This window comes from Drosophila navojoa, chromosome 3 (genome assembly GCF_054131105.1).
Source record: "Drosophila navojoa isolate 15081-1374.11 chromosome 3, UAZ_NAV_1.0, whole genome shotgun sequence".
Classification (NCBI taxonomy): Eukaryota; Metazoa; Arthropoda; class Insecta; order Diptera; family Drosophilidae; genus Drosophila; species Drosophila navojoa.
Genome location: NC_142891.1, coordinates 11,698,794 through 11,726,578, shown reverse-complemented (window position 1 = coordinate 11,726,578; position 27,785 = coordinate 11,698,794). Strand labels below are relative to the sequence as shown.

At 38.4% G+C, this 27,785-nt stretch overlaps 3 protein-coding genes across 7 annotated transcripts; all 3 read left to right on the top strand.

Annotated features, from left to right (window-relative positions):
* The first annotated feature begins 214 nt into the window (after nucleotides 1-214).
* On the top strand, nucleotides 215-1,779 carry Spf45 (splicing factor 45). Its single transcript, XM_030385019.2, has 3 exons — nucleotides 215-465; nucleotides 528-1,599; nucleotides 1,662-1,779. The coding sequence occupies exons 1-3, from the start codon at nucleotides 319-321 to the stop codon at nucleotides 1,754-1,756; spliced, it is 1,314 nt and encodes a 437-aa protein (XP_030240879.1). The 5' UTR covers nucleotides 215-318; the 3' UTR covers nucleotides 1,757-1,779.
* Nucleotides 1,780-1,919: 140 nt separating this feature from the next.
* Slmap (Sarcolemma associated protein) lies at nucleotides 1,920-8,160 on the top strand. 3 transcript variants are annotated; one of them, XM_089256830.1, is made up of 6 exons: nucleotides 1,920-2,244; nucleotides 2,798-2,979; nucleotides 4,397-4,929; nucleotides 4,996-5,835; nucleotides 5,932-6,627; nucleotides 6,684-8,160. In XM_089256830.1, the coding sequence occupies exons 3-6, from the start codon at nucleotides 4,399-4,401 to the stop codon at nucleotides 7,572-7,574; spliced, it is 2,958 nt and encodes a 985-aa protein (XP_089112956.1). In that variant the 5' UTR covers nucleotides 1,920-2,244; nucleotides 2,798-2,979; nucleotides 4,397-4,398; the 3' UTR covers nucleotides 7,575-8,160. The 3 variants fall into 3 exon arrangements, with proteins under 3 accessions (XP_089112956.1, XP_030240863.1, XP_089112955.1); XM_030385003.2 differs by lacking the exon at nucleotides 2,798-2,979; XM_089256829.1 differs by lacking the exon at nucleotides 2,798-2,979 and having other exon boundaries at nucleotides 4,208-4,929.
* Nucleotides 8,161-8,778: 618 nt separating this feature from the next.
* LOC108649990 (serine/threonine-protein kinase GA29083) lies at nucleotides 8,779-27,686 on the top strand. 3 transcript variants are annotated; one of them, XM_089256841.1, is made up of 7 exons: nucleotides 8,779-8,889; nucleotides 9,427-9,704; nucleotides 24,402-25,128; nucleotides 25,190-26,237; nucleotides 26,441-26,586; nucleotides 26,653-26,802; nucleotides 26,865-27,686. In XM_089256841.1, the coding sequence occupies exons 3-7, from the start codon at nucleotides 24,403-24,405 to the stop codon at nucleotides 27,147-27,149; spliced, it is 2,355 nt and encodes a 784-aa protein (XP_089112967.1). In that variant the 5' UTR covers nucleotides 8,779-8,889; nucleotides 9,427-9,704; nucleotide 24,402; the 3' UTR covers nucleotides 27,150-27,686. The 3 variants fall into 3 exon arrangements, with proteins under 3 accessions (XP_089112967.1, XP_030240871.1, XP_089112968.1); XM_030385011.2 differs by having other exon boundaries at nucleotides 8,801-8,919; nucleotides 9,421-9,704; XM_089256842.1 differs by lacking the exon at nucleotides 8,779-8,889 and adding an exon at nucleotides 8,991-9,201 and having other exon boundaries at nucleotides 9,421-9,704.
* Nucleotides 27,687-27,785: the final 99 nt, after the last annotated feature.

The window sequence follows — 27,785 nt, the reverse complement described above, 5'->3', positions numbered from 1 at the left end:
TGCTTAATATTATTAAAACAACTAAGTAAATAATTAAACTAATTTCGACAGCAGCATATATTCTATGCAAATCATCTTTAGCTGTTAGCCGAACTGTTAACGCAACACTCAGCTTATGTTAACCTGGCTGTGGTTTTCAGAGCAAGAATTATCTTATGTTAACAGAGCAATCAGCATATTTTAAGCTAACAGTGCTGCGAAACGACGATACTGCATATCTGCATATATTTGCAGCACTGGACACTATGCACCAAGTGGAAGGCAAAAAGTTTTCGTTTGTATTGCTCAAAAATAAATAGAAAGAAAAATAAATACAAAATGGATTTGTACGATGACATAGACGCAAAGCCGCGCGCCAGCCAAATGGACGGATGGTCATCGGGCATCAAAATGTTGCAAACACAGTTGGCAGTGAAGAAAGCCCAACTGCCCAAGCCCAAGGCGAGAGATCCAATCAAAAAACCGGTAAGCCCCAATTATCCACGCTCATCCGCACTTGTATTGTAATTACAATTTATCATTTACAGCTTATGACACCTGTGGTGAATCTGCGCGCCAAGCGCACTTCAGACTCTGACAGCTTTGTGCCCGTGACTGTGGCCGTCAAGCCAACTACGAGCACCACAGTGGCAGCAGCTCCTCCGGTTCTGGATAGCATCAAGACAGACGATTGGGATTTTGTGGACGAATACGATCCGCAGTGGCCCAATGAATATGAGAAGCTGAAGGATAAATCGAAATCCAATGACAAGTCACGTAACAGTGGCGGCAACGCCAGTCGTGGGGAGGATCGCGATCGAGACAGAGATCGGGATCGGGATCGCAAGCGTAGTCGTGGTGGCGGACGCCGAGACACGCACAATCATGACAACTCCCCACCTAGCGTGAAATTCAGCGGATTTAGCCAACGACAAAGTGACGAGGACCGTTACAGTCCGCCAGCGCCGGGCTCAGTGGCCAAACAGGGCGGTGGTGCAGCCATTGCGCCACCACCATCTCTGTCCATCGACAATGGCGATGGGTCCTCGAATGTAACCATACCCTATAGCGCCAGCTCTGTGGCGGCGAAGATAATGGCCAAATACGGCTTTAAGGATGGCCAAGGCTTGGGCAAATCGGAGCAGGGCATGTCTGTGGCTCTACAAGTGGAGAAAACATCGAAACGCGGTGGTCGTATCATACATGAAAAGGATGTATTTCTACCGCCACCGCCGTCAACCTCACCACCTCTGCCCCAACTGCCTGCCGTGACCGCATCGCCATCAGTTTCGAGTCCAGGTCCTACTGCTGCAGCACCTGGCTCGATGCCACCGCCAGCATTGCCAGGCATTGTTCCGTCAGCACCTGCCCCGGCAACCGCCAGTGAGCCAGAGCCTAGCATAACCGAAATCATGAAGGCACCTAGTAAAGTGGTGCTCCTTCGCAATATGGTCGGACCGGGCGACGTGGACGAGGAGCTCGAGCCCGAGGTCAAGGATGAATGCAACACAAAGTATGGCGAAGTGAACAGTGTTATCATACATGAAGCCTTTGGTACGGTTCCGGAGGATGCGGTCAAAATATTTGTGGAGTTCAAACGTATTGAGAGCGCTATCAAAGGTGAGTTTTTAATTTAAATTAATCAATAAAATCGCATTCAATATTCTCATCATATCTTACAGCTGTTGTAGATTTGAATGGGCGATTTTTTGGCGGACGTCAAGTACGTGCTGGGTTTTACGACTTTGATAAATTTAAGAGTTTTCAATTGAATTAAGTCAATAAAAATAATTTGATATACATTTAATATTTAAAATTTAAATCAAGCAAAGCGCCCTCTATTTGTTTGTGTTGTGATTTTTCGGCCCAATCTATATTGGTATGACAGAGTTGCTAGTGCTTGTAATCGATAATTGCAGCTGGTTGTGGCAACTCTACTAAATCTGACATACACGCTACGACCAACCAGTTGACTAATGGGCGTAATATAAATATGTTTCTGATTGAATTGCGTTTTTAAATTGCTGGCTAAGCGATTTTCAACATATCTGGCCAAGCAACTCACTTTCACGACAAAGCTAACAACAGCTCAATCGAAGTAGGCATTTGATTATATTGTGACAACTCACAATAGCTGGTTGTATCGTGTCTAGTACACATAGCTAGTGCAGAGGTTTGGTTTGAGAACTGAAAACAATTATCGCAAATATTATTCGCTTTCGCTGTGTTGCAAAATTGATTAACGAAAACAACATAAAAACCAAGGTGAGTTAACGACGCTCCTTCGTGTATTCTATCCAGTTGATTAATTGTGTGTGCGTGTTAATAGACAAAACAAGAAGCGCAAAGAAAATATTAAGTCTTGTGTTTTGCTGTTTTTTTTCTCTTCTTTTGCGCGAATACATAAGTCAAAGCAAACGAACAGATAGCAGTGCAGAACGGTAAATTCTCCAAATGTCAACGACACAGAGTCAATTGTAATTAAATTCAATTAAGCTGCAGCTCATACTTAATTTGTGTATCAATTTTCATAAGTGAAAAAGAGAACAACTGAGAAAAAAAAAACAATACGAGACGCAGGCCGCACTCGTTGCCCCTTCGCCTTCAAGTCCACGTTAAACTCGTGCCCAGCCACTGCCTGCAGCTGTAGTAGTGGTAGTGATTGTTGTTGTTGGTGTAGCTGTAATAACTGCAGCGCAAACACATATATGTGTGTATATAAACGCAAACACTACCAGGCAGACAAACGACGACTGATCACAATTGTGCTCGATGCGCTTTATGCCAATCAACAACAAAAGTTTTGCATTGTTCGCAGCTTTCCCTACTCCCACCGACGCCCAGCAGCAGCAGCAGCGGCAGCAGTAGCAGTAGCAGCAGTAACGGCCATATCAACAACAACAACATCAATAATAACTGTAGTTGCTATATCCATCCCATCCAAGTAGTTGTTGTTGGGGCCATGGGCCCGCTATCGCCGCTTTGTATTTGTGCTGGAAGGTAAGGGGCAAACTCTACCACCCAATTTAGGGATTTGGCTACTACCACTGTTGTTGTTCGAACTCTCTTCTCTCTATCTCTCACTATCCGTTCCCTCGCACATTCCGTCTATTGCACTATTATTCAATATATTGCACGCACATGAATACAAAGCTATTTATGTATGTATAAATATTTCTGCTGCTCAGTTCGGCTTCTTCTCCTTCCTTTTACTCGTTCCAAAGTGGAGCAGACGCGCCCCGATCATATACAAACATACATATGTAAATACAAACAAGCCGTTTTTTTCGGCTAACCTCCCGCTCTCCCTCCCACACACACTTAGGCAAACATACGCATACATGCGAGTACTCATTTGTGTTGCCCGCTTCTTCAATTATATTTTCAAAATAATCTATTTTTATACGAAACATTATTTTGCGCCTGGTACTCTGAAGTATTTTATTTTTCTTCTTGTATACACTACGACAGCAGCACATATTGAAAAATCGGAGAACTAATTGACTGCATGTTGCCAGCCCTTCATAAGTCCTGTGCGGATTTTTGTTTTTGTTAGTTAACAACAGTTATTTATAGAGCTTTCAGCACTTTAACTGAAATTGACTTTGAAAAGTACAATTTGACTGGGTCAGCATGAGCTTTGATATAAAAGAAGCAGCTGGAACTGATTTCATTTGGAATTAATACAAATATTTATACTTCAATAGTTAATAAATCTCTATGTTTTGGTCCCATGAACTAAGCCTAAAACAGTAATCAATACAACTTCCATGAATAAGTATAGTTCTATAAGCCATGTGTTTTATATGTAATAATTCTAACAATATTATATGGAATTCATGTATTTCCTCTGGAAATGCATATTACACATTTGAATTTATCATAAATAGCTGCTACACACGTTCGGTAATCTGAGACAAAACAAAAATAGTTTTATTCTTTTAAATTCAAATTCAATTTTTATTATTTTTTTTTGTAGTATTGTTTTGTATTTTTTTTTTTATATATATACATATATCAGATTTTAAAAGAAATTTATATTTCATAAATATTTTGAATGCATATATTTGTTTTAATAATTAACATGAGTGAGGTTCCATAGAAAATTTTAATTGAATAATTTTTGTTTCATTTGCGCTAGTTACATAAATTTAAAAAAATGAATGCAGAAATTCTTTGGCCTTTTTATGCTCATTTTTTGTTATATTTTAATCTTTTTACTAACTAGCAAATGTTTTGATCGAATGTGCCTTGATTTGGAACTCTTGAACTTGCAAGTCAGTCAACTTTTGGGTCGCCCTGTTTAGTGTACAGAAATTTTGTAACACTCGATCAAATTTAACCTATCCAGCTAAATACATTTTATCAGATATAGATTTTACTGTATGACTGTCTGTGCGCCTTTCACACTTTTCAGTTATGGTCTTGGTCAACGAATGGCACAGCATTAAGGATGACGAGCAAAAGCCCAATGCGGCAGCAGCAGCAGCAGCATCAACAATCTCAACAGCAGTTGCTGCAGCAGCATTAGCAGCAACAGCTGCAAATAACGGCATTGCCAGCGTTAATACCTCAAGCTCAACAACAATTGACCAAGATTTAACCTCTAGACCAGTGGCTGTTGCCAGCGGCGTTGAATTGTCCAAGCGCCAGCAGCGCGTCCATAAGAAGGCGCATATGATGGAGCTGAACAAGAAGGCCCAACAGGAGCAACAGCAGCAGCAACAACAACAGCAGTTGTTAATGCGCGAAAAGCACGAGACCGAAACGTGTGAGCTGTCCACAGAGAACAACAGCAATAGCATCAGTAATAGCAACAGCAACAGCAACAACAGCATCGACAACAACATTATAGGCAATAATGATGCCAACGACAATATGGAAAATCAGGAGAACAATAATACGACTGCGACAGAGACCTGTGATTCCAATACGAACACATTGCTGCAGGTGAGTTAATTGATTGCAATTACATATTAAATACATTTAATTGATTTTTGATTATGGCAATTCCAGGGCCAGCTGGCACAGAAACAGGCGCAACTACACATGGCCATGAATTCGGTGCTAAATGCCAATAATACAACGACGGGCGGAAATTTATTCAGCTCGATGGGTGCCTTACAATTGCCGAATGAGGCTTCGAATACGCTTCTCAGCAACGTGCAGGACATGTCGCCCGGCGAGGCCAGAATTGTGCTGCAATGCGAGTTGAAATCGCATAAGTTTGAGACGCGCAACATACTGCTGGCACCGGGACAGGAGTGCAAGGTCGGGCGTCTGATTGCCAAGAGCAAGGCGAGCGAGAACAATGCCATATTCGATTGTAAAGTGTTGTCGCGCAATCATGCCATGCTATGGTATACGACCGACGGCCGTTTCTGGGTAAAGGACACAAAGTCGAGCAACGGCACCTTCATCAACGACAACAAACTGGGCAACGAGCCGGCCGAGCTGCACAATGGTGATATCGTCAAGTTTGGCGTTGAGGTGATCGAGAATTCGCGTCAGGAGGTGCATGGCTGCATTATTGCGCGCGTGACATTGTATTTGCCCGACGGACGGGAGGCTATCTCAATAGAGTCGGAGCAGTTGCAGATGACGGGACCAAACCGGATTAGCTATGATGAGATACAGCGACTCAATGCATTTCTACAGGAGGCTGCGCAGCGTGAGAAGATGCTGAAAGCGAAGCTCAGCAATTTGCAGGGCGTGCTCGATTCGACGCGTAAGAACTCGGCCATGTGCTGGCAGAGCATGATCACCGAGGATCAGCTCTTGCACAAGATCAATCTGCTCGAGAAGAAGTTGCAAATGATGGAGAAGAACGTGCCCGAGAATACATTACGCAACGAGGTGAGTGTGTGGGGCTTTAAAGATGGAGTAGAAGTTTATGTAGTATACTTTTGGGAGTCATTATGAGAGATGATACTAAGTTTTCTTATACTGCAGGTTGTTAAATTGCTTGAGGATAAGACCTCGTATCAGCTAACTGCCAAAGAGGCGCTGCGCAAGGTCTATCAGGATCGTTGCGATGCCATGCAAATGCTGTCGAAGATGGAGATGGCCTACACAACATCGGATAATGAGTGCAGCATATTGCGCACTCAGATCTTAAGTTCGAAGCAAACTTTACAGGACTTTAACGAACGATTGGAGCAGCTGCAGCAGGAGTATATGGACTACAAGCAGGAGACGATGCGTCAACAGCAAGAGGCTAAGGAACTGGAGGAGCAGCGACTTGCGCAGCATAAGGAGCAGCTAATCGCGCATGAGACCGAAATGGAACAGATGCGCCAACAGCTGATGCAACTGCAGCAAACCATTGCTGCTCATGACAGCGAGCAGGCGCTGCAGCAGCAACAGACGCTGGAGCAACTGAATGCGGCTATCGGTGTCGGTGAAGATGACGACGACGATGATGATGATGGCGGCGATGAGGATGCCGATGATGTTGCTGACGCAGACATTGAGGATGCGGCGAATGACGAAGAAGTGAATAGCGCTGACATCAAGGAGGATAAGGAAGCAGGAGATTATGATAGTTGCGCAGTTGCTAGAGACGAATTTGAGGTACATGAAGGTGCACGAATCATCGAGCTGCACGACAAGGAGAACCAAACATCAATTCCCAACAAAACAAAATCTGTAAGCGAACTTTTATATAATGATACCAATGTCCTTAATACGTTTCGTTTTTGCAGAACAAGAAGACCAAACGGCAGCAGTTGGACGAATTCGATTTTAAGCACAAGGTGATACGCAAAGGTACCATGATGAAGCTGCTCAAGAACTCGGATCTCAAGGGCGCCGATGGTGGCGACGTATTGAAGGCTATATTCAATGCAGCCGACTCTGGCGAGGAAGATGATGAAGAGCCTGAATCAAAGTTGGATTCACCGGAGGCATCGCCAATAGGCGGAGCTACCTTTGCCGAAGTTGCCTGTGATGAGTTTATACACAAGTCACCTAAACACACACGCCTCAATGGCATCGATGAGGCCACCGAGGAGTCGCAGTCGGGGCACAAGCTGGAGACACAAGAGACGCTCGTGCACAGCTTCGAAGAACTGCTCGATGCTGACCTACCGCAGGAGCATGCCGTGGATATGTTGCACGAAGAGTGTATATTCTATAAGAAAAAATCAGCTAAGCTAACCAACGACATAAGCAATCTGGAGGAGGAGATGAATAACCTTAAGCAGCAGCTACAGGATCTGCTAGAGCCACAGGGAAAAGCACAGGCACGCAGTGCCAGTGGGGCAGACGAGAAGGATAAAAGCGCCGAGGGCGCCACTAGTGATGAGGAGAAGCCGCTGTTGTCGGAAAAGGATGTTTATGGAGACCTCTCCAGCTGGCACGACGATGTCAACATCATGAACGATGCGCAAGTGGAACGTGAGGAGGAGCTGATCGTGTACAAGGAACGCCTGGAGCAGTCCGAAATGAGCAACATTGCATTACGCAAAGAGATATCTGAGCTGCGACTCAAGCAGCCAATGCTCCAAGATTATAATCTCTTATATCGTCGTGCTCTACCCCTTGGCTGTGTGGCGTTGGCGGCGATTATCTACTTTTTGTCCATTCGCTTTTAACACTCGGGAAGTCAGCACTGCGAAAACGTCGTACCTACAGCAAAACGAGATTCAACAAACATATATCTATACATATATACAATATACAACACCTTGTGGGGTGGGAACATGCGAGGGCGCGTGTTGGATGCTGGATGTGCACTATAGGAAAAAACAAAAAAACGTGAAACAAAAATAATGGAAGTGGATGTAAAGTATGCAAATCGGATAAACGCAGTTATACAGTTACAATATTTATATATCTACACATACGTATAGATACATATATATATATATATATATTCGATGTACATATATATATGCGTATATATACATCTATCTTCACAATCGAGCTTTACTCGCCATTTTCTATTCTGTTCTATCTTTCTCATATTTTGGACCACAAAATTTTTAGTTGTAAATTGAAATTGAAACGAACAAAACCCAACAAAAATATTAACCCAAGCGTGCGCAAATACATATTTACACAACTCATACATACACAGCACTGACACACACACACATATATATACACTCATTCATATACGCTCACACAACCATGGTTAGTTAATTCGGAAGTAATTATATTTAATGAAATTCACCAGAACGACTTTTTTTGATATGAACCTTATTTTTTTCTAATGGTGCGATTTATATATATGAGAAACCTTCGAATTGTGTACAAATCTAGAAGAACAGAGGCGCCTGGAACTCCTCGGATTGGCGGCGAATCGATCATTAAGTTTAGCATTAAGTTGCAATTATTTACCATTACCAGCTATGTTTTATGAAAAACTATATTTACGTATGCTAAATGTTATAAATGTACCATAATTTAGTTGATTTTTATTGTCTGTCGTCTCATTGTAAGCGAAAATGCGTGTAAACCATTTATATATATAAATATTCCGAAGTGAAACGAAAACAAAAATTTTGAAAAATGCTTGCGATATCACAAAACGAAAAGAAAAAAACACTTAAAATGTATGCAAATAAAAAACGAATACAAATGAATAAACACACAACACTATAACGAAACGATGGCATTTACAAATATTTTTCCAATCTTAAGTTAAGATGTATAGAAATAAACTGCTTAAGCAAAAAATACAAATTTTAAATTTGGCGCTTAAATTTTATTTAATGCGCAAGATGTTCTATGTAAAAATATCGTAGCGCGTTTTCATTCCTATCGAATATACTTATCGACTGCGAATACGGCCACACTGGGACTTGTGGATTTTAGTAGTTGATGCACGCAGTCACACGCGGCAGTCTGGTCGGGTTCTCTGTGTTGCGCACGGTTGTCTAAGCGGTGCATTTATTCCCTTTTATTGTGGTACTTTATCAAATATATAAATTAAATGTGAATGTAATGTGAATAACATTTGTTTTACAAAAAGCGGCCGCATCGATTCCGACAAGTATTTGTTTCGCGGTGCAATTATTTTAAGCAACATTGCAGACGACAGAGCCAAGCTATTTGCAGTGGCCGCTAGAGATGAGCGATTCTGTGACTAAAAAGTCACTGTGTCAACCTTTCCTGTGACTACACCTTTCCACATATGTAGCAAGGCAGAGATATCATGTGACGCTGACTGAAAGCCTTTTACTTTCAATTCTCAACATACGTTGCGAAAAGTCACAGGTACACACATACATACACATACCAAATCGCTCATCTCTGGTGTGCTTATGTGAGGTGGGCGTGACGCTAGGCGGTAGCGGCAACGACAACGGCGACCGAAGCGCAGCCAAAGTGAAATGCAAAGAAAGACGGGATTAAATACAGTGAAATAAAAGCATTGCAAAAGCTGCCAGTATTGTTATTGCAATATTGCATGTTCTTTCTCTTTTGTGTTTCTAGCTAAAGGCCAACAAAATCGCAAGTTGCGCTTGTATGCGAGCTTGTATGTGTGTCCGAACGTGTGTAAATGTGTAGTGTGTAGAAAGAGTAAAGCAGAAGCGGCAATAACAACGACACTAACCACAGCGAGAGAGCGCAACTCTGTTTCTGCCTGCAGATGTGGAAATAACTAGCCGAAAAAATATAATAAGAAAGCAATAAGACAACGAAAACTGCCTTGCTGGCTTTACGGATTTACCATCGTCGGCGACGTTGTTACGAAAAAAACAACAAAATAAGAAAAGGTAAGGCCCTGCCATACACAAAATGAATGCATATGAAATATTGCGACTTTTGACATTTCTGTGCAGCAAAACAACAAATGTTGTGTTGATTGAGTGTGCGAATGTGTGTGCGTGTTTGGGTGTGTGTGTGTGTGTATGTTTGCGTGCGTAGATGTGTTTGTTTGAGTTTGTGCAAGTATTTAAAAGATAAGCTGAATTCTCTGATAATAACAGCTGAAGTTGCGTAGTCCAAGTCAGTGTGTCACATTGAGGAATCAGTAATGCAGCAGTTCTCGAATAAAAAAGAATGGGAATAGCTATAAATATGTATATATACAAACATATATATTTTAATTTCCATCTATATATATAAAATATATTTTACTTAAAATGTATATGTATGTAATATATAAATATATGATAAATTTAAAAAAAAAAAATATTTATTAATATATTGAAAACTAATTATATACAGCAAAAATATCTATTTCTGTTTTGTTGATTATCGACATAGGCATATTATTTAAGGGAATAGGTTTTTTTTTTTAATTTTTATATTATTTTAAATTTTTATAAATTTAAGAATCAACTCGTACCTGCCTATCGCCAATCGATCTCTATTAGAGTTCAGATTAATAGATGGAATTCCATTATTATATTTGACAATGTCGCATGTCCAAATTTCAACAAATACTTGTTTTTTGTAACTAGCTTGTTTTCGCCATAACAACGTGAAGCAAACAAAAAACAAACGACAAATATTAATAATTTATTTAAGCTATCTTATTTGCAAAACGTATTACTTATAAATTTTTTTGCGCCACTTATCACAAGTAAACATTCGACACATTTATTATTCCGTTGCTCTTTTCATTGCCTATCTCCAAAAAAAAAAAATAGAAAAAAAAACAAACGTTGCCCGCTCTCTAATATTCTGTTTCGTGCGCTCTTCGCGCTTGTTTCTTTATTTTTTGTTTGCTTTCCGTTTTTTGCCTATCTTCTAATTACACATACAGCACAAGTTAATGAATTCTTCGCTTAGTGTGCTTTACTGTACAGTTTGAAAGTTCTCCACAAGTGTATGTGTGTGACTGATGATTCATAACGGTTAGCGCGCTTATTGCCGTTTGCCTTTTGTTGTCTGTCGCCGTCATTCGCTTAGAATACATGTGTGCTGGCAACATGACGGCTACTTTGCAACATTGTTGCAGCCCAGCATCTTTTTGGCGCTGCCAATGAACTTTTCCCACAAATAAACAAACAACAGCAACAAAAACTTTCACTTAGCGAGCCCATTGAAAGAGATAAATGGCATAAGATAGCCGCCGCCAATTGGCCAATATCCATGACGTGCCACGCACGCAGACCCCAAATAATCCAAACAGTCAATTAAAAATGACAGCGCACCGATTGCGAAAAGTGAAAAGCAATCAAACAAAAAAATCAACAACAATACAAAATAAACAAAAAATACAATAAGACGAAAAAGAAATGAAAATAAAACACACATAATTGCTTATAAAACACCCACGTTGCTCACACGCCGGCTGTGACGTCATTCGACGGCAGGCCAAAGTTGGCAGCTAGCCAGCAACACGCACATGTATCTATACAACACACGATTATGGCGATCAGCTGGCAACATGTGGACGTAGACATACATACATACATATGCTATTTGATTGCAACTGTGGCTTTGCGGTCCTCTGGCGTGTTAAATAACAGATGCCATTCATAATAATACTGTGAAAAATTAGCTAACTGTTTATTTTCCTATGCTAAGCTTAAAGCAGCTGAGGATGACGACGAGACTTGGAGATCAGATTACCAGACAGTCTAGTAAAATGTGTCATACCAAGCAAGTGTGTGTGTGTGTCTGGCTGTCTGTGTGGGTGATAATAAATGAGCAATATCAAGTCGAGCGACAAATGCACTTGCCAAGTGGGAGTACAATATATGTTTATACATGTATGTTTATGCCTATTTATGTACATACATATATATTGATATATACATATATTTATCGCTAAAAGTAATTGCAAATAAATGCAGCTTATTGTTGGTATGGTGTAAACTGTATTAATCTTCTAGAAAACAGAGATCAGGATATCAGATTTTTAAAGGTAGCTTTAATGTTACTTAACAGTTCAAATTTAACAGCAGTGCGTTTCAGTGTTGCTGGGCAGCAAAGGAAACCTGTGTTGCTAAACATTTTGAGGAGTTGCTAGCAGTATAATGTAGAGAACAAAGCTTCTGCAGCACTGAAGAGACCGCATGACGTCACTGACCGAAGCAGGCAGTTCAATGGCTGTCGCCTCAACCGAATACGCCGCTCCTTTATCATACATACATATATATTATGTATAAACATATGTATGTATGTGCACCAAAACACTATGACAAAGCATTTAGCTCGCCGCGCACTTGAGCCTTGCATTAAAAGCGAGTATCAAAAGCCAAAACAAGTGGAATCACAAAGCCATAAACAATGCAAAAGTGACGCGACTTTTTAGCATTGATTGTTTTTTGACTTTTAACGGCAAGTTTTGTTATTTTGTTTTGTTTTCTTTTCTTGCTCCCCACACTTGAAACTGCTCCTTTTTGCAGACTCTTTGTTTACACCCCTAAAGTGCTTCAAATTTCAATGGGTTGCAACGGTTTCAATTTTTTACTGTATGCAATTACACTTGGAGATAAACTTAAGGCAGTTCTGCAAACAGAAAAAATTAATTTATACCTTCAGTTTTACAGTAGCAAACACTATAAATAAAACATATATTAAAATTGGCTAAAAATGAACTGAATAATCAGTTTATAGAACTTTACTTTCTTTCAGTGTATGCTTAACAGGCTGTTAATAACAGTTATTTGGTTTTGCTTTTCCTTTGGTGTAGTATTCATGTTACAGTGAACACTCGAATATGTGGCCCGAGTTAACTTTCACTGTGTTTGGGCTTTTGATTTTATTTTATCTCTGCTTTAATTAGACCCATTGCCTTATTTTATTTTTTATTAGTTTTTCTGCTGCTGTTGTTGTTAGGTTTGCCAAGTTGCAAATTTTTGATAGTACCTCGAGGCGACTATCACACAATTTAGTATTTTTGAATTTCTCTGTTTTGCTTCGAAAGTTTTGGCAGACAAAGAAAGTTGAATGGGCATGCAAATCTGATTGGAAACCAGCTGAATTCGGCTTTCCAGAAGAATTCGGCATAGGAATTACCCATTAAAGTGGTTCGTGTTTCTTTACAAAAATACTCCTCTTATCGCTTTTGCCATTTATTTCATTAAAGACTGTCGAAGTGATTTTCCTTTAGTTATTTTGTATTTATTTAGCTAGTGTAGGTAAATATTGATAACAGGTAGCACTGGCTAACAAGTTCCGCTCGGTGACTTAGGTTAATTAGAAAAAGTTTCTTTGTTTGGATCAATAAACTTAACTACTGGAATAACAAACTACTTTCTAGGTGTAGTAATAGCTTACGTTGTTTATATAAAAAATTACTTGTTTGTTTTTTTGTTTTTTTGATTTATTTTTTTTTTTTAGTTTCTTTGATTTTTATATGTTTTTCTTTTTTCGCAATTTTAACAAATCTATTTTATATTATAAAGAAAGCCAAATCTTGTATTTTATATACCCACTCCCTTAAAAGGCAATAAGAAGCTTCCCAGGTTTCTGGGATCTTATGTTGCGATTCCTTAAACCAACATAGTAAATTAAAATTACTAAAATATATTTATCATATATTTGAAATCAATTTTAACTCAAATGAATGAAATTCAGCTCTTCGATTTAATATCAATCTGTTTCATCGTGACTTATGTCTAATATTTTTTTGCAAATTTCTTTTTTCTTTATCTTTATTTATAATCATGGCATTTATTAACTGATATCTGATATGGCGATTAAAATGATATATATTTTGTTAGACTATAATTTATCTATGTTTACCTATGCATATACAAATATTTATTCGACCAAGTATCATATGTGGGCGTCACCCAAAGTTGATTATAATCTCCACTGCAGTAAGTCTGTTTATATTTGATAAAAATATATAATAGAATAATAATTGCTGTATATTAAAAATATATATAATAATATCTAAAATACAAATATAAATACAAACAAATACATATTTATATATATGAATTCGCTGATAACAGAATTCACTAGATATAGTGCGTGAGAGTGAGAGAGAGGAATGAGCTTTTTACATACAACATGAGTTTCTGTTTTTTCGCTCAATGATTAAATGTTAAATAGAGAGGCACACAGCTGTTATTCCACTTGCAGCAGTTTCTCTGCATTTCCCTCTCTCTTGCTCACCCTCTTGGTGCGACTCATACTGCTTCCGTTTTCCTCAGCTTCTTTACCGGCATCATGCTTTGTTCTCTTATCTTAAAGCACACGCACACACACACACAGCCGTACACACGCGCTCGTTTAACAATAATATGATTATTTATCTTAATTTGCATTGAGATATTCGACTCAACTAAACAACTTTATTTGCCAGTATATGACGACCTTGCGCCGAAACTAAAAAAACATGGAACTCCACGTATTGGGAATTGAGAATAGGGAATTGGGGAATTGGGAACTGGAAATGAATTCATTTGCTGTGCACATTTGGTCGGCTAATGAATTAAACATGAAAAGCAGCCAAATCGATTTTCATTTGTTTAATAGGTCACGAAAGCAACAACAAAAATAACAACAACATCATCGACACAGAACAACTTGAAGAAATGGCAATGAATATCAATGTGCAGATGGCGAAGAGGCACGCACTTTTTGTAAATTGCCTTTTATGGCTATTTAGCATAGTTTCTTTTTACGCTTAACCCGCTTAACATGCGCAACATGCATCAGCAACATTCACACTTGTCAGCAACATTTTCATTTCCATCTAAATGGAATGTATGCATATGCACATGTATGTGTATGCTTATGTGTATATGACATTTGTTGGTCACTGTAAACGTTAACATTTATAACTGTTAGCAACATTTATTTGAATGAAGTTAGCATTAACATAACTGTTAGGACTATTTCGGCTGTAAATGTTGTAATTGAATAATAAATATAAAATAAAAAAATAAAATGAAAAAGAAATTAGTTTCTATAAGCAACTTTTCATCAAATTAGTTTTAAAGTCTGGGAAAATATATAAATCATCGAAGCTGTGAAAAGTGGAAAAACAGCTTAAAATAAGAGCACAAAAAAAGAAAAAGAAGACCAAGAAACCGGCTTAACAACTTGATTCAAAGTTCAAGGACACTTTTGCAGTCACCGCCGTGCAGAAAACTTGCAAGTTGCGTGAATTGCGTTGGTTGTTGCAGTTGCATTTGTTGTTGTTGTTGTTGCTGTTGCAATATTGTAGGCGACATGGCAAGTGGTTTTTGTGTGTGGAGCCAAGTGAAAACTGTCACTTGGCAGCCAGGCGCACCCAGAGGGAACCACAAGCCGACACCCACTTCGCCATCTAAAGTGCAAACATTTGTTCGTCCATTGTTGCGATTTGTGGGCGGTGGCCAACAAAGTTGAGCTTTTACTTTTCCTTAACATGGTTTAACATGGGCATGAGCAGCAGCAAGCAATGTAAAATGCGCCTTTCAAGGGAAGGATGAATAGAAAATGAACTTTAAGAGCCAGGCACTTTCAATTATTTAGAGTTGAGAATTCCTTATGGATTTATTAATATTCCATAACGTTTTGCTATGCAACCTATGGCCCTTCTTTGTTTTTTTTTTTTCTTTTTTTTTAATCAATGATCAATCAAAATAAAATAGATTTTTTTTTTATTTATTCTCATTTGTTTTTCATTAAACATCCTACTAAGCTATAAATGAAACATCATCAAAATATATTCTTCGTTTGATAAATGCATATAACTTAACAATCGAAATATTTATAAATTAATAAAAAAAAAAGTATAATAAAGAAAACGATATAAATAAAATAATTTGAATTAAAACGGAAATGAAACTGTTAAAAAATAAAAAAAATAAAATAAAAAATTTGAATAAAAATAATAAGTATTGTAATTTTTCATTATTGATATGTATGCATAAGCTAGAATATTTACTCATATTTTATGAAATTAAAAAAAAATATATATATATTAAAAATTCTTTAATTCATAATTATTAATGTTTATAAAAAATAACAATGAAATAATCGAAACAACAATTTTAATAAATGTAATATACTACCAAATTAATTATAAGGAACATGTGAAAAAAATTTTGTAAATAAATGTAAATCTAACAATAGATATCTAAAAGAAAAATAAGGAAAAAAATATATATGTATATACATATTAATATGTGAAAAAAAAAATATTTATACATTAATCAGTTCAAATATGCTAAAATGCAAATTGACAAGCTTCCACTTGTTCCACAGTATGGAAACTAATGAGCAGGTCATATTAATAGATACATTGTTTCATCCCCGTCTGTGTGTGTGCATGTGCATGTGCATGGATGTGTGTGTGTGTGTATGCACTTTAGCGCTGTGTCAGGTGTTTCTATAAAACGAGCGAGCATTAGCTTTGTCTGCCTTTCTTTATGCAGACGAAAGTGTATGTCTGTGTTGATGTGTATTGGTGTGTGTTTGTGTGTGTGTTGATGTTTGTGTTTTTTGTGTGCGGCTTTTAACCCTTGGCCCTTAAGTCAGCAACCAGACAGAGCGAGGGTTGCTGCTGCTGTTGTTATTTCTCCATTAGACTTGCCAGAGCAAAGCACGTTCATAAATCTTGGCACATCTTGGCAGCTGGATACTGGATGCTGGATGCTATGCCCAAGTGTTGCGTTTGTGTGTGTTTGTTGTGCGTCTCTATGCGCCGGATTACTTCCTTTGTGCCCAGTTCCGCATTTAAATGCCGAAGTTGAAGTGTCGACGCCACTTGAACACATGCCGTATTTGGGGAGTTGGATTCCAGAAACGCATTCCCTAGATGCCGCCTGCTGGCTGCTGCTGTTGGCTGCTGTTGCTGCTGCCTCTTCCGCCCCTTCACATCCCAGCCAGCTGTCACAACTGTCGGGTTGTCTGCGCGTATCTCTTACGCCCTCCAGTCCGCCATTGCCAAGGGCAACTGTCACGTTGTAAACGCCTTTGCCACCGTTTCCGCCGCTTGGGCTGCCTGCTAATGGGCACAAGCTTTTCGTTTCGTTTCGTTTCGTTTTGCTGCCCTAATCAGCATACTAAACACGTTTGCGGCTTTCTCAACAATCTACCAGTGCCCAATTTTTTATAGCCAACTAAATTACCTGAGCCCAAAACACTTCTCCGGCATATTTTCGCTTCAGCTCAGTCCTGTGTGTTTTTTCAATGGAACAGCGCACAGTACATTTATATTTATATATATTTTCTTTAATTTACGTGCCTTGTTTTCAACCAGCTTTTCCAATTGATTCATTCGAGGAGAAAATAAAAGAGAATTATTTACATTTAACGCGGAACTGAATTAAACTGCAGAAAAATATCTGTTTACTACATAAAATAATATGGATAAATGATTTAATTTCCCGCATAAATCTCTTAAGTAAAACCTTCAGCTAAAATCCTAAGATTGTACATTCCAAATTCCTCTACTTCACATCTTAACTGAATCATTTTTAGGCTCATGAATCAGTACTGTGAGTCCATTTGGCATTTAAATTCCCATTGTTAGCTGAATCATTTAGCTTACTTTTAAAATTCTTTTATTCGGCTGCTTGGAAACATACAAGAAAGTATTTCAAGGAAAACTATTTATAAATTTATAAGCGTCACTCAATTAGCACAACGCAAAATTACTTCATTAACAGTCTGAATAGCATCTTTAATGTTCACTTCCCTGGAAGAATCAATGATCAAAATAACTATTTTTGTTTTAGTTTTCTTTTCTTCATTTCTGTTTTATTGCTTTCAATGTGATTCAATTGTCAAGTATTGACAGTTAATCAAAGCTGTCAATGGGCATTGATATATGCATAGAGTTTTTTTTATATTTTTTTATTATTTTTCCTGCTGTTGCTTATATTCATAAAGCTGTATTTCAATTAAAAACAATTAAATAAAAAATATGTTTATTAAATTAACGATTTGAAAGTTATTCAAATATGAATCGAGAGAATGACTTAAAATTCATAATACTCTGTTGTAACGTAGCGTTACTTGTGTTACGTGACGTAACTTGAATTTCGTAAATTTTCTACTTAATAAACTTTTTTGATGTGTCCGTTACTTTTGTTGCATTTTGGAAAGTATATGTTGCAAATATAAGTATATAATTGTTAGTAAGAGTAAAGTAATTTACAATTAAATATTAAAGTTTTGTTTAATGATTAATTTAAAAAGCAATATATTAGGTAGTTTTTCAATTTTATAATAGTTTCTTTATATGAAAATTTTATACAATGCAAATGATATATATTATTTTACATATATTTATATATGTATATGAAGTCGAACTTTTACTTTTAAATTGAGTCTCTGTAATTCTTTTTCATCAGTTCTAAACAGGGCAGAGTCGAAACTTTGCTCTCTTTTCGTACATGCAAAAATATTGATTATTTTATTTGGGCTTCTTGTAATAATAATTTTAATAATAATAATAATGTTACATTATAATTTTGTGGTATATTTCGATTGCGTGGCATTTTCTCTTTTCCGGTCGCGTTTTGTTTGTGTTTTTATTTTTTATTCTTATTTTTCGCTTGCTCGTGGCCCATTAATTTGACGCTTGAGTGCGTGTAAACCTTAATTAAACAACTTTTATGAACTATGAATTTCGCAACAACAACAGAAACTCATAGCTCTAGTGACTCTCTTAGTCAATTGTCTCTGTGTGTGTTGTTGGTCTTTTTTTTTTTATTAAAATCATTTTCATTATTTTTTTACTTTTTGCTTAGCGTTTCGTTTCTTTTTTCGGGTGCAACAACCGAAGACAACGCGTTGTTTGGGGCGCACCTGTTCAACGTTGCCCCTGGCCCAACCTCTCCCTCTGTCTCTCTCTCTCTCTCTCTCTCTCTCTCTTTCTATCGCTATGTCTGCTCGCGTGTGCTCTACCGTTCTCTTACTATTTTTGGCACATGTGCCCACTATTATAATATTGCCCACCATTTAAGGCATTTCAAATTATGTTTTATTTCGTAATCATGTGAAATTTAATTATAAATGCAATTTTTATTCTTATTGGCTTCGTCTGGGTTCAATGGGCGCTGCTTCAATTGGCTAGATTCGATCCGTAGTGTCTCTCAGTGCTCGCTTTGTGTTGGTGTTGTTTGCGTGGGCAACTGATATGACAAGACCAATAACAACAGCAACAACAACAACAACAACAACAGCAGAAGCGACAATAACGAGAAGAGCAATCGTCGCCAACGCACATATTTCCTGGGGCCCGGCAGCTTATCGATTTTTAGTTTGACGTAGTAACGATTCTAGTTATTATTTCATTATATATATAGACACAGGGATGTTCTTGCTATAGTTGATTGTCAATATAATAATTTTCATATTCTAAATGGCGTTGGGTATTTTGGCTGGGAGGTTGGGTATGTAAAAACGGTACGATGTAGATATAGATATAGATATAGATATAGATATAGATATAGATATAGATATAGATATAGATATAGATATAGATATAGATATAGATATAGATGTAGATTTAGATATAGATATAGATATAGATATAGATATAGATATAGATATAGATATAGATATAGATATAGATATATAGATATAGATATAGATATAGATATAGATATAGATATAGATATAGATATAGATATAGATATAGATATAGATATACAGATATAGATATAAATGTACTTTAATAACCCGATGTCTTCTCAGTGATCAATAAAACGCTTCACATCGCACATAATTACAATTACAGGGTATATCCTGATCAATCCCAACCAACCGTGTCACCTATATTGCCTTCACTTTGTCAGTGTCAAGCTTATATACTTTTTCTTGGAAATTTATCACAAATTTTTTATTAGACAAATATCATTAACCCAGACTAAGAGAACGGCCCCTAGAGTGCAAATTGTTCGCACTTTAAGGCGAAAATCAATTGGAATCGTTTATAAGTAAACAATCAAAATTAAACCTGAACTAATGAGCTTTTCGAAGAATTATCATTGATATTTGAAGTACTCCAATTTGATTTGGTTATAGAGGAATAATTGCTAAATAAATTTAATATTTAACTCAGATTACAGTTCCCTAAAAATTCGTCATCTTTTCTCTTCCTACAGAAAACTTTTTAACTAAAAAATTCTTGTGCAATCGACGACACGTCCGAAATTTGTATAAACATTAATGTAATTATTCTTTTAGAAACTCTGTATCTCTCTCGCTCTCTCTCTTGTATCTATCTCTACTAACAGCACTTAAAAAACACAAGTGTTAACCGAATTGATAAAAATCTAAGTGTTTTCAATGAAAGTCTTCGTGATAAATTGTTAATTGCTGGCATGTAATTAAGCGGCTTACAACTATTTAGTTGAAGTTTTCGAAAACATCACTCAAGTTGATTGTAAGAAGTATTTGGTTCTCCATTTAACAGAAAGTGTGAAAAATTGTTTCTCTTTATGATTATCTTGACTTGAATGCGTTCCCACAATTGTTAGCGCTCGATCTCTCTTCTCTCTCTCTCTTTATCCCCCTCTCCTCATCTCAACAGCTTGAAGGTCTTTGCATAACTTGAGTTTACACAATGCATTAAGGTGTTTTATTTAATTTTCTTTTGATGGCTCATTGCGTGCATACCCCTAATGTAGGTGACATTGGGTCTGTCATAGTTTTTCCATTGCATTCGCAAATGTCATCGTTTGGCTTCCATTTTGGTTTGTATTTCTATTTGGGCTACGAGAGAAAGGGACAGCGAGAGTGTGTGTGTTTGTGTGTGTGAGTGAGAGAAAAAAAGGTCAAATGGTTTTTTGATTTCATCGTCGTCGCCATCGTCGTCTGAGCAACAGCCAAACAAAATGCCAAATGTCATGCTCAATGGAACTTGGGAACCGTTGCACTTGCTTGGCCAGCAGTTTTGACCCACTTGGCAAGCATATTGGCAAAATCTGCGCCATTAGGCCAAACAAATACAAATACAAATAGAAAGAGCAGCGAAACACATATGAAATTTCTCTACAATTTGCACTAATAAAGATGACGACGACAAGTTCTTTGTGGAATGGCATTGGCTTCGCTCCTTGGAGGATTGGCAACTGGCTGGACATTAATTAAGTTAATTACCTGTCCATTCGCCTTTTGGCGTTCAAGTGGGCGCTGCCTCTGGCAGTCCTAGGCACGGCGCTCGATATGGCGGCACGTTGACTGCCCAAAGGTGGCGTCATAATAGCGCTGGGTAATGAGGTAATGGAGCAGTCATAACTCTGGGCATAAATTTCCATTTGCCAGAGAGAAAGGCAATGCGGGCAGGCAGGCAGGCAGGCATGAATGTTGCCGCAACATGTCACGGCAAAATGAATATAGCAAAAACAACAGCAACAACAAGAGCAACAAAGCATACAAAATATCGTAATTCAAATTTATGGCTCGACACGCGAATCCCCTCGAAAAGCACAAAAACTGAGCGTCGATCAAGCTTAAAGTACTTTCCAAGGGATGTGAGCGATAGCCCGGGGGAGGCGGGCGCAGCTGAGGAGTTGGTGGAGAGAAGCCAACACACGTCTTGCGTATAAAACAAAAGCCAAGTGGAAACCGAAAAGATTTAAGCAAGCAACGAAACTGAAATACACTGAAACAATTATGATTATAAGTTAATAATCTAATTTGTATTATTTAATGCAGATTAATTATGCTCAAAAGTACTTATTTTTCTTAGTATTTTATTTTATTACTATTATTTTATATATAATTTGATATCGCTTAAATATTTTTATTTTATCTAAACTTTTATTTTGTAAAATTTATGTGTAATTTTTTACACGCATTATTATAACAAATATTTTTTTTAGTTGAAAACAAAAATTGTAACTTTAAAATTTTTATTTTGAAAATCATAAATTGGATTACAGTCTCTATTCAATTAATTTTTTCAAGAAATATATATTTGTTTTATTTTATAAAAATTTAGTTGGTTTCCTATATATGTATGTATGTATATTTTCTTTGAATTGTCTTTAACAAACATTGTGTATAAATAAATTTGAATTAAATCATTGCAAGTTCCTGCTGAAAGCTTTACTCGAAATATGATTAATATATTACGAATATACATAAAAAAAAAAAAAAGCATTTAAAATAATAATCATAAAGAGAAACAGCTGGCAGCTGTATTTTGAAAGAGATTCAAATTTCCATGTTCTGTTCGATGGTTGAAAGAAAAGAAAACCCGGATATGCATTACAGACTTCATGATAAAGTCATTGTAGCTCTGGCGAAAGGGTATTCATATAAAACTTAAATTCAGACAGCTTGCAACGATGGGCAGACAATGGCTAAGTGAAACGTGCCTGTGAAGAATAAAAATTATGATGAACAAAAAAAAAAACATACATACATATAAAAATCATAAACGAGCTTCAATCAGCGGCGCGGCCACAGGCGAATGCGAGAGTGAGAGAGAGAGAGGGAGAGGCAACGGTCTGACATAACCCAGGCTAGGTCGTTGGCAAAGGAGCAGGGAAACGAAAGGGGACAGCTGACTCATTGAACGGTTATGCACGAGGATGGCATATACAGTAAGAGGAGAGAGGGAGAGAGAAAGGGACAGGGCTATAGTAGCGGAGGATAGAGGCAAAGTAGGCAGGCATTCAATTGGCAATGATCGCTTAATGACAACAATTTCAATAATTTGCACAGACTGTGACGTGAAACATGGAATGTCGAATGCGGAATATGGAATGTGAAACGAGGAGTGTGGCATGTGTGGCGGAACGCGCCAGAGTGCTGAGTGCATAAATGAACTTGACAGTAACTGATTGCTCTCGTAACTATAGAGCGTGACAGTTAGTTATCGAGTTGTCCGCTTTGTCAAGTGGGGCAGCGCAACGTTTGATCGCTAGCTAGCGACACCTGTTGTCCAGGCAGCGAACCAAGCCTAAGTAAATGTCACAAAAGTCTTAGATTTAATTATGTTTTAATAAATTGAATCACCGTCAGATAATTAAATGTACAAAAACACCTTTTTAAGTCAATAACACTTAATGATACTTAGTTAATTGCGATAAAAATGTTTAATGAATATTTTTATAACAGTTTTTATGGCATACGTTTTAGATTTTATTTTTGCGCTGTCGGCGAAACTTTTTAATGGGAAAATGCTAAATATATGTATGTATGTATATAAAAATATCAACCTTTTTTATAGCTCAATTAAAATATCGAATTAAAAAATTTTATAGAATTTTTTTAAATTTACAGTTACAATTTTTTTAAATAAATTAAATTAAAAATAAAAAATATTAATAAAAAAAAACCTTTTAACTGAATCAACTGAATCTTAGCTCATTTACAATAGTTTTTCTTCCTTCTTTCTTCCGTTCATTCGATCTACAAAATTTTAGGATCTTTTTATTTTAAATATTAATGAATCAATTTAAAAGTTAACTAAACTTGTTGTTAAATATATATCGTATACATCAATATTAGTTTTAATATTATTATTAGAAAGTAATATTCATTTAACCTTAATAAATATAGGCTAAATTCCTAACAAGTTTCACCATTTAATAAGTTAAGCTACTCTTAGAAGACCATATCATGTTGCTTCGACCACGCTTAAACTTTGTGTACTGAAACCTAATTGGATTATGCTAAATATGGTCTGGCTGGGAGTGTGGTAACAGATTTCATTATGGAAATGACTAGACTAGAAACTAAGCCAGCTAGTGGGGACGGATACGGATATGGATATGGATATGGGGATAAGGATACGAATTCGGTCACGAGATACTTTAGTTAATGTCCTGGGTGTGTCTGTTAGTTGCGCCTCTGTCGATATGAATCATCAGCTAGAATTTGGTGGCTTGACCTGGTTTATGCGGAGTCAGCGCGTTGCTGTTGCTGTTGTTATTGTTGTTAACGGTAAATCGGTCAACGTCGTGGGGCCATCATTGGAATCTAGTGCAGCAAGTCAGCGAGTCAGACAAAGCACCGAGCAGCACTTGGCTGCAAAATATGTATGTGGTTGCAAACAATTTACGTAAATTAGCGCAATTACAGTTGGAATTCTTTTTTTTTTTTCATTTTTTTTTTACTGTATGTATGTATCCGTCAGATACTTTCTAGTCTGAACAAACGGAGCCATTGAAACCGGTTTCTTTTTTCAAAGAGTTTCTGTTTATATGGTTTGTTAGTGTTTATTGTTGTATGTTGTCTGTTGAATGTTGAATGTTGTTTATTGTTGTTTTTGCTAGAAACGTCAGCAGTTTTAAATTGTCAATAATATACAGAAGGCAGGGCAGTTGTCGCTAGCGAGAGCGAGAGCGAGAGAGAGAGAGAGAGTATGAGAGAGAAACATTTTGCAGCAGCACACATGAGAGATGCAGCTGCAGCAGCAGCATCCGTAAGAGATGTAATCTGAAAACGCATTTCAATCAAAATATGATACCAAATATGATATATGAGTTGTATACAATATCAAGAGTGAAGCAACCCGATCGAGTGTACGCTTCTCTTTAGGCTTTTCTCAAAATCAAGATCAAGTCATAACAATTGTGTCGCTATCTCTTTCACTCTCAATTATATAGCATGGAAGTTCAAACGGTAAACAATCTGCACAGCACCGCAGCTCTGTTGTCCTCGCTGCAAGGCAGCAACAGCGCCAGTCCGAATGCAACACCCAAGAAGAGCGCCGCCGCCGCCAATGCCGGCTCCGCTTCGTCCCAGAATTCCGCAACAGAAGTCGCCATCCTCGAGCAGCTCACCAAGAAGCAACAGCAACAAAAACAACAACAACAACAACAACTTGATGAACAGAATCGTGACTGTGACAGTCCGGCCAGCTCCAATTCGGAACTGGAAAAGGATTTCCTTGAGCTGCGCGATCTGAACGGCTCCCTCACAGGCAGCGGCAGCGTTGGCAAATCGAATGGCTCGCTTAGCGGCGCCTCGTCAACCAATTCAGCGCCGCCGGGCGCTAGTGCACGCAATGGCGGCGGAGGCGGCGGCGATTGTGTCGGCAACATCAGCGCCAGTGAGGCTGCAACGAATGGCAGTGCCGCCCTGCCGGCGGGTGCAGCTGGCGCGGCACAGTTCAAGAAACGCATCTCAAGCAGCCGCACGCCCACACGCAAGGCGCATCGCATCAAGTTCTATCGGAACGGCGATCGCTTCTATCCGGGCATCACCATACCCGTTTCCAATGAGCGCTATCGTTCCTTTGAGAGCCTCTACGAGGATCTGACGCGTCTGCTCGAGGAGAATGTCAAGATACCAGGCGCCGTGCGCGCCATCTACAATATGGGCGGTAAAAAGGTGAGTGAAATTTTAATCAAATATATTTTTGAAATTCCATTGAATTTTTCTCTGCTTGTAGATCACTGCATTGGACGAGCTGGAGGATGGCCAGAGCTATGTTTGTTCCTGCAACAATGAGAACTTCAAGAAGGTGGAATACAATACCAGCTCACAGCCCTTGGCCAATTTGACGCTGGCGAACAACAGTCGCTCCACGAATCACCGCTTGGCCAAGCTGCAGCGTCCCGCCTCGCCGCTAAAGAACGGCGCCCTGATCAGCAGCACCGGCAGCAACAATGCGCCGTCGTCCAATGGCGGCGGACCTGGCGCCACCAATGGCAGTCCGCTGAACAGCTCACGTTTCAGCGAACGGAATAGTGTGGTGCATCCGCGCATCGTGACTCTGATCAGGAACGGCACCAAGCCGCGTCGGATAATGCGGCTGCTCTTGAATAAGCGCAACAGTCCCAGCTTCGAGCATGTGCTAACCGCCATCACCCAGGTGGTGCGACTGGATACGGGCTATGTGCGCAAGGTGTTCACCTTGTCGGGCACATCGGTGGCAACGCTGGCGGATTTCTTTGGGCCGGAGGATGTGTTCTTCGCCTATGGCACCGAGCGTGTGAATACCGCCGAGGACTTTAAGCTGGAAGCCGATGAGCAGCGGGCCATCAATGCCATACGAAAGACACTGCGCACAGCGGGCACCACATGCAAGGGACCCAAGCCCAAGATGCCGGTCAAGGACAAAAAAGTTTATTCGAGCGAGGCGGCACGAGCACGCGAAGCGGGCGCATCGGCCGCCACACAGGAGGACGAGCAAGCGGCGCTACTTAAGGAAACGGGCGTTGAAATTGGCGATCTGCCCGCCGCCATAAGAGATAATTATACGCTGGACAAGATGATCGGCGATGGCAACTTTGCCGTTGTGCTTAGGATCAAAGATCGACAGACGGGCCTGCCCTATGCCCTCAAGATCATTGACAAAAGCAAGTGCAAGGGCAAAGAGCACTACATCGACGCCGAGGTGCGTGTCATGAAGAAGCTCGAGCATCCGCATATCATATCGCTCATCATGGATGTCGATCAAGTAATAAACATGTACCTGGTCCTCGAGTATGTCAGTGGTAAGTCCTGTTTTGACAAATAACTTTAACTGAATGAAGGAATTCTTAGTCGAATTGGAATGCACATTTTGTTGGAATTATGTAATCCAATTGGAATAACCTGCATAAAATTAAAGAATTATTGTAGCTTGTGTTTTCTCCTTTATTTTGAGCTAATTCTCAAAATATGCTAATTAAAATTATTTCGTTCTCTTTATTTTTAGGTGGGGATCTTTTCGATGCTATCACACAGGTCACACGCTTTTCGGAAAGCCAATCACGCATTATGATCCGACATTTGGGCTCGGCCATGTCTTATTTACATTCCATGAGCATTGTGCATAGGGATATAAAGCCCGAAAATCTACTGGTAAGTTAATTAATTCAATCTGGCTTGCAATATTTGCCATAAATGTTTCTTTCTCCGCTTTGACAGGTGGAACTAGACGAATATGGCAATGTTGTGCAACTGAAACTGGCCGACTTTGGCTTGGCCTGTGAGGTAACCGAGCCGCTGTTTGCTGTATGCGGCACGCCCACCTATGTAGCGCCCGAAATATTGCTGGAAGTGGGCTACGGCCTAAAGGTAAATAATTTAAATGCATCTTGTTATAGAACATGTTTGTAATAGCTGAATATTTTGATTAGATTGACGTTTGGGCAGCTGGCATCATATTGTATATATTGCTCTGCGGTTTTCCGCCATTTGTTGCGCCTGATAACCAGCAGGAGCCGCTGTTTGATGCCATCATCTCGGGCGTATATGAATTTCCCGATCCCTACTGGTCGGACATCGGTGATGGTGTGCGCGATTTAATCGCCAATATGCTGCAGTCAGATCCGGATGTGCGTTTCACCAGCGAAGATATCCTCGATCATTATTGGACAATGGGCAGTGATGATAATGGTTGCGGCGGCGAGTTTAGTAGATGAATCATGGCCGTTTGGGGTGTGTAAGCAATCTCGTTACACCTCGGAAACCGTCATTTAGTAGTTTTTGTATTATGTAATTTAGCGCTATTCTATAGGCCTTAATTTATTATTTATACATATTAACACATAAACTACACACATTGCCGTTAAGAAAAAATAACAACAACAACAGCTGCAACAATTAAATTAGAGAACTTAAGAATAACAACGTGACCGGCGCTGAATGATGTTGCGGACAGTTTTCTGAAATTCCAATTTCCAAACCGTTTACGGTTCGCTATTTTATGTTCTTTTAACGCATATATATATTTTTTAAAAGAAGGTACATATACATACATACATATACATATATTTTATTGGTATCTTTTAAAGTGTTTTTAATTAGTATTTTAATTGATTATAAATTATGAATAAATGCATGTTGTGTATATTTTCATAAATTGTTAATTATGTTTTCGGATGCTTTTTGCTTTGTTTTACGTATATGTATGATTTGCTAGCACTTGTAATGTAAACGATAAACAAACAAAAAACAAAAACATACAATAAATAAGCGCATTTATACAAACACCAATAAAACTTTAGAAATATATATACAAATATATGAAAAGAAAGTATTCAAAATGTGTTTGCAAT

Bases quoted from the DNA above. Each gene is read 5' to 3' on its own strand.
- Spf45 (XM_030385019.2), top strand. From the start codon at position 319: ATGGATTTGTACGATGACATAGACGCAAAGCCGCGCGCCAGCCAAATG. The intron at 466-527 runs GTAAGCCCCAAT...TATCATTTACAG, and splicing joins GAGATCCAATCAAAAAACCG to CTTATGACACCTGTGGTGAA. The intron at 1,600-1,661 runs GTGAGTTTTTAA...CATATCTTACAG, and splicing joins TATTGAGAGCGCTATCAAAG to CTGTTGTAGATTTGAATGGG.
- Slmap (XM_030385003.2), top strand. From the start codon at position 4,399: ATGGTCTTGGTCAACGAATGGCACAGCATTAAGGATGACGAGCAAAAG. The intron at 4,930-4,995 runs GTGAGTTAATTG...TGGCAATTCCAG, and splicing joins ATACGAACACATTGCTGCAG to GGCCAGCTGGCACAGAAACA. The intron at 6,628-6,683 runs GTAAGCGAACTT...TCGTTTTTGCAG, and splicing joins TTCCCAACAAAACAAAATCT to AACAAGAAGACCAAACGGCA.
- LOC108649990 (XM_089256841.1), top strand. From the start codon at position 24,403: ATGGAAGTTCAAACGGTAAACAATCTGCACAGCACCGCAGCTCTGTTG. The intron at 26,238-26,440 runs GTAAGTCCTGTT...CTTTATTTTTAG, and splicing joins GGTCCTCGAGTATGTCAGTG to GTGGGGATCTTTTCGATGCT. The intron at 26,587-26,652 runs GTAAGTTAATTA...CCGCTTTGACAG, and splicing joins TAAAGCCCGAAAATCTACTG to GTGGAACTAGACGAATATGG.